At 42.1% G+C, this 12,343-nt stretch overlaps 1 protein-coding gene across 4 annotated transcripts in view; it reads left to right on the forward strand.

Annotated features, from left to right (window-relative positions):
- Window positions 1-12,343, forward strand: part of LOC147269620 (semaphorin-4B-like) — a 57,288-nt gene that overhangs the window by 26,380 nt on the left and 18,565 nt on the right. For all 4 annotated transcript variants that reach the window (XM_086187979.1, XM_086187971.1, XM_086187962.1 and 1 more), the window contains 2 exons: window positions 10,944-11,104; window positions 11,204-11,266. In XM_086187979.1, the coding sequence (XP_086044105.1) occupies window positions 10,944-11,104; window positions 11,204-11,266 (224 nt within the window). The remainder of the gene's footprint in view (window positions 1-10,943; window positions 11,105-11,203; window positions 11,267-12,343) is intronic.

Raw genomic sequence — 12,343 nt, forward strand, 5'->3', positions numbered from 1 at the left:
AGGCCAAATACTAGTGAGGTTTTAGACATGCTCCGATGCCCACCTAAACCCAGCAAGGACACGCCCACTGATCCTGGACAGGAAAAAAAAAGTGGCTTCCAGCAGAGGTGGCTCTCAGAAGTGCCTGCATGTAACGCCGTAACAGGCGCAACAATGGAGTATAATTACAGCACATCATCTCCGTCTGGTTGCGACGTTTTAATGGCCTCATCACTTGCACGCTCCAGGGAATGTACAGAAAAGTTCAGTCCTTACAGATTTCAATCATGAACATTTGATTTGAAGAAAATGGCAAGTCAGCGGGAAATGACCGTGGAGCTGTTAATTGAGATGGACAAAGTGGAATGTGAGGGTAACGGGAGTCATTGGGTGTTCTCTTTCATCGCTGTGATTTAGTGTCTAAAATAGAAATGTGGTTAGACTCTATTAACATATCGCAACATTGATTTTTCATACTTTAACAGTTGCTTGGACACACACAAGGCCTATTTTATCCTGGACTGAATGAAACTTTTCATTGCATGATAGCATTTATTATCTGTGTGGCTTCTGTGGTGCTGGCTGGGAATGCTTCAGGCAGCCCTGGAAAGAAATTCACACGTCTTTAGATTTGAATTTGTGACACAAACAAATGCTTCCAAATACACAGCTTTTATCACACAGTCCTTTGAAGCATCTCTGAGTTACTGTCATTCAGCACATGTGCGCACATACAATTTTATCCAGATTTGCTGGATTAACATCAGTGAGTTGTTCAACTCCCTAAAAGCTGCTGTAGCAAAACAAGATCTCATCCACTGTTTCAATGTTTTTACCATAAAGTTGGAACAGAAACCCATCTAAATCTGCCACTGTTTACAGAATAGAGAAGAGATGTGTTACCAAAAAAGGTTTTTTGGAATCAGTTTCCATCCATTGTTACTAGAATACCTTGTTATTATGCTGGATCCCATAATGCTGTAAAAAAACAGGTACCTAGTTGCATTTTTTTCTGCATTTCAATTTCCCCTGATTGAGAAGTGATAACAGGAGTAGCATTAAAAACTAATTCTATTAAATGTTTTGAATAACTGCCAACTTCCCTGTTAACATATGATTGTCAGGAAATGCTGTCAGTGCGTAGCTTAATTTCTATTTTAACCTGATCAGTGGCGTCCCTTCCCGGGACAGAGGAAGCATGTGCTGGTCCGTGGTGCTCCTGAGAGAGCTGACCAGTAATGGCATCAGTTCTTGTGCTGGACTTGCTTGTGTGCTGCTCATAGATTCTCAGACTGTTGACAAAACTCCTGGTTTGGGTTAAAATGCCCACTTGGATCAAAATTAGTTAGGACTTCTGTTTCCGTGGTTACAATAATAACCACATAGTTAAGGTGATCAGAGGGTCCCACCTGCCGGTCCCACCCAGGTAGCAGACGATGAACCAGCTCCAGAGTTATCTTGGGTGGGTGTTGTGTACCTTTCCAAAATCATAATTCATCATGTTTCCACCACCAGTGGGTGTGACAGACATGTGGAGTGCAATACCAACAACTGTTACCAGACATAGTGGGTGAGTCCAGGTTAATCTGTTTTTTTGTTGTTGTTGTTGTTGTTATTTTTTGTTTTGTCGCACAAATTAAGAAAATATTTGTGGCTTTCTGCTGCTTGACTGTACAAGAAGTACAGTTTTATGAAAAGACCACAGTCCTGGCAGTCTTAAAACTATGTCAGAGCAGAATTCAATTAATGACCCACAATACAGAGACTGAAGCAGCTCTTGAGCCCAACATGGCTGCAGGAAATGAACGTGGCAGAACAGTAAGAGCTTACAGCTGTTCCACTGAGGAGGAGTGTGGAGGAAAAGTCATTAGCAGGCAACCAGTGTGCTTGACCACATCTTGTGGGTTACTTTGTGGTGGATGAGCAAAGAGCAGGAGACTCTGTACCACTACAGCCTGCTCTTCTCATGAAGTACCTCCACACACACACACACACACACACATACAGAGTAGAGTGTTGTATGCTGTGGTTGCTCATAAGTGTACTTAGTAAACTGCAAGTAGTTCCTCTGGTGCCCTAAAAATTGACAAGTGTGCAAACCAAAAAATGGCAGAAGAGGAGATGGAGCTACTTAGATTACATTCTTGTGAGTGTGACTGCAAGCATGTGCAGGCCAGCTGGATTTAGCTGATGCATTGTCAACACACATGACATTTTTCAGTCAAATTTTTTGGGATTAAGCCAGTATTTCTTGGTGTGTGTCTGTGAGGAAACCCATCCTGTTACTTTATCTTTGCTTTTGTTTTGGCCATCACCTCCAACAATCAGCCAGAGGGATTGGAGAGGCTTCCCACAAATGACACGCTCAGGCACGTCTGTTTTACATTGTGACTGAGGAAATTATATCAACACTCTCTCTCGCTCTCTCCGAATGTTTTGAATAGCTCACTCAGATACCACAAAGTGTGTGCCTCACCAAGCTTATATTCAGGATTCTGAAAGCTTTCAGCTCTGATAGACCACTGCACTCCATCGCTCTGCTGCCCTGAGTGCTGGGAGGGTTCATGCCGACCCAGAGTGCACCAGATTGACACCTAAGAGCCAATAATTATAGCGCCGTGCATCATGTTTGTGTCAGTGCCTTGTTCTGTGCTTTTGGAGGTATGCATGCAGCCTTTTATGTACTTACCTCATCTTTAGTGTATGTGTTGTGTTGTGTTGTTTTTTTCTGTTAGGGGAAGGCTGCAGACTCCAAAATTCCAAGGCCTCTGGAGTACACATTTGACATTTGGCAAATCTCAGTTATTTCATGGTTCCCTGCCCTGATGTGTCTCTATACATGTAAACCATGTGACACCTTACTGCTGCATAATCCTCACACACATCGGACCCTTGCACTGCCAAGTTCTGGTTATTATCTGCAAGGTGCAGCTGTCTCTCAGAATGGGGAGTAAACAAGTAAATATGAGCACAATACACGGGCGCACACACACACACACACACACACACGCATGCACGCACCCACGCATGCACACACACAGACAATTGTACCATCTCATTCAAACTCCTAGATATCGCTGGTGTCACACTCTTTTTCTGAAGCTGCTTCAGAGCTGCCAGTTCAGTAAAGATTTCTGCTTTCAGTTTTTTCATCTGTAACAGGCCAAAGCTGTCAACTAGCAGTATTTAGAATCTAGATACATGTCAATGTTAGGAATGTTAAAACCTGTGAGTAATCTTGGGACAGTAATGTGTGAATTTTACATGAATGCGTATTAATCACATGACAAAAGGCAGATGGTAACCAACAGGTGAGAAGCACACAGGAGAACCTCCCTCCAGGGTCCCTGTGTTGTACACATTCTACGGAGAGTTTTGTGTGTTTCTCCATGACAGCAAGTTTGGCAGCACTTTAGTTAAGTGCTGTAAAATAGTCAAACATTTCAGACCCAGTCCTGCAAACACAGCTGAGCTAAAAGTTCAGCAAACCTCTCATGGACAAGCAGAGGAGTCACTCATCCAGGACGTAACCACCCACGCTGGAATGCCAAGCACTCCTTCAGACTTTTTTTATTCAGCTAATTAGGAGATTTTGACAGAAGAGTCATCGAAGCTGAGCTGTCATTTATAAAGTTAAAAAATTGATTTCTCAAACTACTTTTTGTGTATTTTTGGTTCCAATAGCACATATGTATTTGCTTAATTCCCCCCCCAAAAAAATACAACATAATACTAATAGATTTAATCTTTTGCTTAATCAAGATGAATCCCAGGATATTAATGTAATTAACTTGATTACATTTTTAATTGATTCCCAGCACTAATAAATACACCCATCTGTTTCCTCATCAGAGGTCCATGTCCTCAGACTGTGCAGACTACCAGCATGTCTGTGCTGACTTGGCAGACATACTGCAGCTGCTTGAGCTTGCCAGCAATCACTAACAATAAAATAGCCTCCGTTTAGCCCAAATATTCTGAGGAGCGAAGCTGGGATGACCTTGAGGTGACCTCTGTTGGCTTCTGTCAGGAGCCACAGCGATCATTGTCAAATCACGTCAAAAAGAGAGCATCGAGGCTGCACGCTGTTGTGTAGCTTCATCTGGCAGAGGGCAGATAGTGTTTTGATAAATGTGTGTTGCATGTGAAGATAAGCAGATCCCAATGTGAGATTAATATCAACTGTGTTGCACTTTCTGTTACTTTGAGTTTTCTCAGGCCGAGTACCAGCGAACCCCTTTTGTCCTCGTTGCCCCCGTTGCCTTGTGACTTGGCTCATGCTGCTTTAGCAAATCTGGGGCATGTTTACAGTTGGGCCATTTAGGAGTGTCTTGGCAGGCATACACCTACCAAGCAGTCAGTCAATAGCCCCACCCCTGGAGTACTACTAAACTTTTTTTTTGTGTGTGAAAATGGCTGATTTTTTAAATATGATGCTGGCTAACATGCTGGATTGTATGTATTTGAGTTCTGAGCAACACTGTGTCCAAACTGGCATCTTCTGAACAATATTTTAATCCAAGCAGGCTTCCCTTCCTTAAAAGACATTGATACAAGACTCTTCCTCATCTGTTTGTTTTGAATAAAGACATTTGTAGATTTGTGTGTGCACACACAAAGATTTCTCTCATCATAGAGCAAACAGTGCTGTGATCACAGAGCAGCTGCTCTCTTAAGTCCTCGCTGATTCGATTTACTCCCGCTATCTTCTACCTCCACTGATTTTACTTTTTTTTTCATTGTGAAATGACTGCCAAAATTTAATTTCACCTAATTAATTGCTGAGAGGTTTTTCTGTTCCTGTGGAGAACAGACATTAAGCTCTTGAATGCTGTTTAAACGGCACAAAGACCCTGTTATCAAATGATGTACCTTTTTCAACCAACAAATTTGGGGCCAATAAACCAGAGTCACGCAGCTCCGAGGCTTTAACCACTCGGAAGAATATTAAGCACATATACTAAGAGATACACTGATATACCTCAAAACAATAAATAATGATAATTCACATCCAATTCTAATGCCTGAATTCTTAGGAAATGTGTTGAAACTGATATGGATCTTTTTACCCCCATAGAGGAGGTAATGTGACTGTTAGCAGGATTAAAGTTGATGAAATTTGGCTGGATGATTGAACTTAAATTGAGAAAAATGGATTACGTTTTGGAATTGATACGGATCCGATGATGTCATATGGCCTTGTTAGAGGTGTGCTCTCTCTGAGTGCCTGGTAATGTTTGTGTATTTTTTTTATACATAATTATTTTTTGTTTGTTTGTTGTCTGTTATTTTGGTTGAATGAATGAAATTTGTACTTTTGTGTCATACCAACACTGTAGGTACACGTAGCTAAATATTCTACGCCAGCCTCCGAACACGTCTAACCACGTCAGCTTCCTCGCATCACATTTCCTAAGGCTCATTTCTAACGGTCTCCTCAGCTCTTTCAGCCATTATATTCGTTTCAGCTCACCTGCACACAAACATAACAGCTTCATACTGTAGGGCAGGTGGGTAGGCTTGGTGTCGACCCGATGCACAAGAATATAATCAGCCTCCGTATCACAGCACCATGATTTGCTGATGTAAACAGCCAAGTCGCCCCTTCATTGGTTGTTGCTAATGACGCTACACTGTCAAGAGTGTCAGCCGTGTGTTGAGTGGACGTGTCTGAGGTGTTCTTATTTTACCGTAATATAAATGCAGCAGTCCATCACAGCGGGCGGAGAAGCTCTGAGAATACTAATGCAGTCTGTTCAGGTGACCAGATGAAATAGCTGCTTTCCTGCTTTAGCGTGGCTTCCCAGCCCTCTCGCTTCGCTTCGGATGATTCTGATTCATTTAATTCACATATATAAAACCCCAAATCATAGCAGAAGTTACATCCAGGCACATTTACTCTCTGCAAATGTATACATCACATAGCTTCAGGCAACACTGTAGATCTGAGCTACCATTTTACATTATCAGACTCCAGAATCTAGATCTGCACGTGGGTCTGCAACGTCATAACTGATAGTAAATTACATTGCTATTAACACCTGGTACAATATGAGATCTAATCAGTCCCGTCTCATTTTACCTCCAGGCTGACACACAAGTCCTCCCCTAATAACTAATTCAGCATGTTAGCACTGGTAATAAAGCAGCCATATTGAAGGAAGATGCGATGCAGTGAGGGTTAGCAGAGGTTGAGTGCTCAGGTTGTCGACAGCCAGCTGATTAAACAGGTGGGTGATGAATGAAGCTGGAGCCTGGCTGTGAAATAAATGTTGCTGCTGCTCTCCGTGGATGCCTGGAACTCTGCTGCGAGCATGTCAAAAGAAACTGCCGCAAAAAGGGCAGAAATCTCCTGAAAACTGTCTGTATAGATGATTAGAATAAAAAGGAATACTGCAGCCGGACAGAGAACTGATGTTTCTTACTGCCTGACCCTCTGCTCTTATCAAAAATCCATCTTTATGTACTTCGAGAAGAGTTGTTTGTTTTCGTCTGTGTGTTTCTTCATAGGTCAACATCTCAATCCAGTCTTCCTGGTTACCACAACTCCCACTCAGTGCCCCGACCTCAGCAACCCCTCCTGCTGTGGAGCTCTCAGAGTAAAAGTTTCATGAGTTTGCTCTCCTCTGCTCATTATTTCATTGTCTGCCTAAGAGGATGTCACTCTGATTTATGTCAGTTTTAATATGCTGAGGAAAGGCTGTTTTCAGTTCCAGAGAATGGCCCAAACCCTGGGGAGCTGTGACATTCAGGCTATGATATGTCCCCCTGTTGAGAGGGGAGATGGCACTCCTTTGTCTGCCAGCTACAGGGTCCGTTGGGACCCAGTATCACTCTTCATGAGCTTTTCAGAAAATCTTAAAGGATTTAATATACCTTGAAATAAACCCAGTTTTCCTTTTTGACACAGGGAAACTTCTATGTTTTCCTGTCTTGGTTGACCTTACGATGACAATAGGAAGTCTTTTTATGTCCAATCCCCTGATTTTAATGACAGGCCCCCTCTTCATTGACTCCAGATGTCATAATGTTTTAAACAGAATGAGGGCTGTTCATCTGGAAAGAGCCTAGATTTGATTTTGGACAAGATGAGGCTTGTGCAGCTGGGTTTCACTCCCATAAGGGGAAGATGATCATGTGCCAAAGCGCCTTGAGTGTTAGATGAAGCATTTGTTTGCGAGCATATTGGAAAGTTTAAGTCGTGGGTTGTAAACATTTATTGCAGTTTACTGGCTTTACTTGGCATTATTCTCCCATGCAGTACTTGGAGATAAAAATGTACTGCTGTCTAAGATTTGAAGTCAGTTTGCTGGTTCTACATGAAGGCTGTAAAAGCTTTAACTGAAGTAAATATTAGTGTTTACGACCTCAGATAGAGGCCAGTAATCGTATTTGGACAAGCAAATGGAGCCTCTGACCGCTAGCGTTTTGGCTTTGGGAGCTTAATGAGTTTATTTAATGTTTTTGCTTAGGAGGCAAAAGATAAACATTTACAAAGATGTACAAAAACTGAGAAGGATATGATGTAAGCGATTCATAAATGTTTAACTGAATTTATTACATTTCTTTGGAAATCCCTTGAGCCACGATAGAAGGTTTTTGACCATTTGATAATATTGACGCAACCAATGACAGTTGGGTCAAAACATGTCTGCCTCTCCAGGGTCGTGAATCCTCTGTTACAGTGTTAAGTCAAAGTGTAACAAGACCAATTTTCAGATTCATTGACCTTTTATTGAGAGTAGTCAGTTTTCAATCAGTCTTTTGCCACTGTTCAGTTCAGTTTAGTTTATTGTCATTCAAACCGATTAATAATGTGAAAGAATGAAATTCATTACCCAGGTCCTGCAGTGTGCAAAAAAAAAAAATCACATTTTGCTGTGCAATTGCTAAGATAGACCTATAATAAATAAATATTGATGTGCATTTGCAGGTATTGCATTAGAACAGTTGATAGACACAGCAAGATTCAAAAGTCCCTCAATTTTGCACATTTTTTTTTGAATCCTTGTGGTGTTTTCCTGGAAAAAGAGTAAATGTGCAAACGGGAGGTGACTCTCAAATCCACTTGACCGACCAGCTGCTTTCACCTCCGTTGTCCTCCAGGATATTTCCAAACCTCGTCTTGATCTCTGCCTTCTTTATTTACTTTTAAGCCTGTTGATAGAAACACACCTCATGTGTTGTGTGCAGTTTTCGTAATGTGACAATTGAACGGAAAAACAACAACGGCCTGCAAAGATCCCAACCAAAGGAAGCACTACTTTATGAAAAGCAGTAAAACGCTGCTGGAACTGTAGTGTCGCTTGTGATGCCAAGGATGTACATAAAATCTGTACTTCATCACAAGAATTATTTGAAGCTAGAGAGAGGGAGTGATGTGGGAAAAAGTAGCTCATTTGACTTATGGCCCACTGCTAAATAGATCTGTTTGAAGAGAGCTGGCAAGCAGCAGAATGAAGGAGATTTAGATTGGTGTTGAGTAGAAGAGGCTTTTACCCTGCTGCCAGTACAGATCTGAGTAGAGAGAGACAGAGAGAGAGCGCGCCAGCACAGAAAAGTGTTGATGTGGCACATTGGCACACATATGCCATGTTTTCACGGCGCTACAGTAGCTGCTGGATGCCACTGTGCAAGCAGAATAAATCAAGAGGACAGTGGCCACCAGGAGTCAGGGATATGGGAATGAAAACAAAGCCATGAGAGTTTTCCACTTCCACTAGCCTACATGTACTTGGCCGAACCTCATCGCTGTGGGTTGTAGTTTGATCATATCGGCTGATGTCTCGTTTTCTGTCGGACCTGTAAAGCCTTGACAGATAGATGGCATTATTCATCGCCGCCCTCAGCCGTCCAACAATGCAGCGTTGATTTGTATTTCCATTAAAGGTTAAAATGCACTGAATTGTTCAGGCTGAATCTTGCCCAACCCGACCCCAAGTCATCTTGACGGCCACGGCCGACTTTCAACGAGCCCCCTTTTCCCTCAAGCTTGTGTCAACTCATGCCTGTGAAGGAAAATCAGTTGAGGTCTTAGTACTTAACCAGTTTCTTATGATGGTTTAACGTCTTGTCTGATAGCTGCAGCATGGGTGTGTCATTACGTGACACATTTGCACGACTTAAAGTCTGTGAACAGTAATCAGAGTAGCAGTGTCATGCACCAAAAAGCCGTTTGTTAACCACCATTAAACAATGAATTAGAGGAAGATTTTCAGCTTCTGACACAAACCCTGTCCTCTATCCGGAGCAGAGTTTTTCAGCCTGGGTGTCACAGCAGTGATTAGTCTCTCTTCCATCTTCTCTGTTGCTCAGGAAACAGCAGATTGCTATAATGCTACATGGTAACCCATAATAAAGTGCTTCCTCCCGTGTGCGTCTTCTCGTCTGATTTCTGGTTTACAGGATTGGCTGCAGCAGCGTCACATCAGATTGCGGTTCTTCCATTCTGGTTGATTTTTTTTTTTCTGCTACAGCCCCCCCAAAACTCTCATTACTAAAACCTGACAAGGTGTGAAAGCAGCCAAGCAGATTGTCACACAATTTGTGTAATCACCATTTTACAGCTGTTCCACTTTTCCACATCATCCTGCTTCTTATTAGCGTCTCCTGCTCAAGACAAGGACAACATTCGTTAAAGACACACCTTCAAACAAGTGGCTAGTAATGAAGATGCAAATCCCTGCTGGGTTGGACTGATGCAGCATGTCCAACCAGTTCAGCAAAGCCAGCACACGTACAGAAAAAGCCTAACAGTAATCCTCGACTGGAGACGCTGCAAGTAAACTTAAGACTTTTTCAATTATTTCTAATTAAGAAGTCTTTTCTGGTTTGGAATGAAACCTGAGAGTGTAAAAACAATGAAAAAACTCACAAAAAATAATCAGGGTGTAGTGTTGTTGGCTCGCTGATACAGGATCCAGCTGAGGTTTGGAGCTTGAGTTGATTACTTCCATGTATTAACAAGTTGTTTTATGAACCTTCCAGCTTGTTGCTACCTTGATTCAACATGCCGTGATCAAGTTAAGCCCGTTAATGAACACATCTGAACACTCAGAAATAGCAGGTTGTATAAATCTAGTGACTCCATGTCCAGAGCTCCCTCTGGGTGTTAGAGTTGCATCTCTGAGGCTTTGATTAATCCCAAATGACAAAAAGAAGATAAGTCCCTACCTCAGGGAACAGTATCTCGCTTGCATACGTCTACATGTCAAAGTGTTTTGAACTTCAGATTTCACCTGTTGTGTGGATTTGGGTGAAATAATTCCAAGTCACCTTGAACAAAAGTAACTGGCGTATGAATGTGATGTATAATTGTAGTAGAACAAATAATCCAAGGGCTCACACACAGTTTCATACCTGTGAACCACATAATTCCTAACATTGATTATATTTCGCTTATCTGCCAGATGAGTCTGACCCACAGAACTCTGTATAAACCTCCGGTGGTATCAGCGGAATCTCATCGTTGAAATAAGATGGTGGTGGGGGGTCATCAAGGCGAGCAAAACTACAGCTAAAATGATGTGAGGAGGCAAATGTTATGCCATCTCAATTTATTGACAAAAAAGGTGAACTCTTCCAGATGCGGGCGCACGCACGTCTGCGGATGAATCAATTCTCCCACGTTCATGTTTACTGGGAAAATGAGTTCAATTAAATGACCTAGTCGAGCTGTAACTAGAGCTGGACTTCAACTGTGCATGGAAAACCTCTCACTGCTCAAAGTGCTTTTCTTTCCATCATACCTTCAAACAAGTGAATATAAACTCCCTCAAAAGGCCAAAATCTGGGTCATCACAAATTGGCAGGACTGTGACCGCAGTGATTTATCACCACTTTAAGAGCGTGTTTGTGAGCTCTTTTGTGTTCTTGTGCTTAAAGCAGCGGGTCATGTTCTGTACCACCGTTCCTCTCTGTGCTGCTCTGCTTGTAATAATGTTTTGTGTCTGTGTGTGTTCCAGATGCGAGGGAGAGATCGGCCAAGAGATTCTCTGTGGACGGCGTCTTCAATTACACCTCTCTGCTGCTCAGTCAGGAGGACGACATGCTATACGTCGGAGCCAGGGAGGCACTGTTTGCCCTCAGCCTCTCTGACATCAGCAAGACCAAGCTGCAAAAGAACGTGAGCACACAGCAGTTCTTTTTATCCATTTTTTTATATCCACTATCTCTCTTTTGAGATGTATCAACTGGGATCCCTGTGTTTGATTCATTCCTTCAGCTGACATGGGGCACTCCGGCAGGAAAGAGAGAGGAGTGCAGTTTCAAAGGAAAGAACCTGGAGGTGAGAGGCTGCATTACTCCCCAAGTCAAACATCCACTGATGGCAAAACCTCAGAAAAACATTCCTTAATAGTAATATCAAAAACAATTTTTTTCTGAGACGGGGTGGTGTTGGGGAATTACGAGGCAAAGATGAAATCAGATGTTCAGTTACAAGCCAAGTACATTTCACACAGCTGCTCAGTAGAGAGGAAATCAAGGTGCTACGCTACAGCAACAGAGACCTTTGGTTAATAGATATTCTCATTTAAGCTTTATGATTAGATCAGTTTCCATCCATAGTTTTAAATTATTTTCTATTTAACTTATTATATTTGTTACATTTCCATTTTAGTTTTGTTATACACTTGATTGAAATGTGCCAAAAAAGCTATTAATGACAGGAGCAAAGTTAACAAATATGATTTTTTTTTCATTAATTTGTTGTACAGAATCCTGAATAAAACAAGAAATGGGCCCTTCCATTCAGTGACATTTTATACTTTTTGAATTTGCAAAAATATGCTATGATGGGGATACACATCGTTATCTGGATATGAGTGGATCGGCATTGGATGTGAGATTCTGGTCATATTGTGCAGCCCTAAGCCCTGTTTTTTTTTTTTTTTTCAAATCTTATGACGTAGAAAAAGTGAGACAGCGTAAAATGGCACTAGCTAGTTAGCAAACGCACATATATTACCTTGAGTTAAGAGTGACGGGTGTCTGTGTAAGACGTCTGGTGAGTCTGAGTTACTTCCTCAGGGTTGTGATATCGAGTTCTGCTGTGATGACAAACCCCCCCCCCACCGGTAACAAATAGATCAAGTCATCCAGCGTGCAGGGAATATCTTTTCCTCTCTTTTTTCTGCAACGTACCTCACTGTCTTGCCTGCTGTTGTATCCCTGGGCGACAAGCCCCGCTAATCTGTGTGCTGCAGTGTACAACTCTGGTCTGTGTAATACAGAAGCTCAGCAGGCAACAGTTGTGTGATGATGGGAGGTTTTCCCTGAGAAGAAGGTTCCTTCCTGTTTTGTGTGGTTTCTATCGAGTGATTTCTTAAGAATATGTTGGTTTTGCTCTGAGAGATTTATTTGA

This window comes from Aulostomus chinensis, chromosome 2 (assembly GCF_037954235.1).
Source record: "Aulostomus chinensis isolate RoL2024-O1b breed Wild chromosome 2, RoL_Achi_v1.0, whole genome shotgun sequence".
Classification (NCBI taxonomy): domain Eukaryota; kingdom Metazoa; phylum Chordata; class Actinopteri; order Syngnathiformes; family Aulostomidae; genus Aulostomus; species Aulostomus chinensis.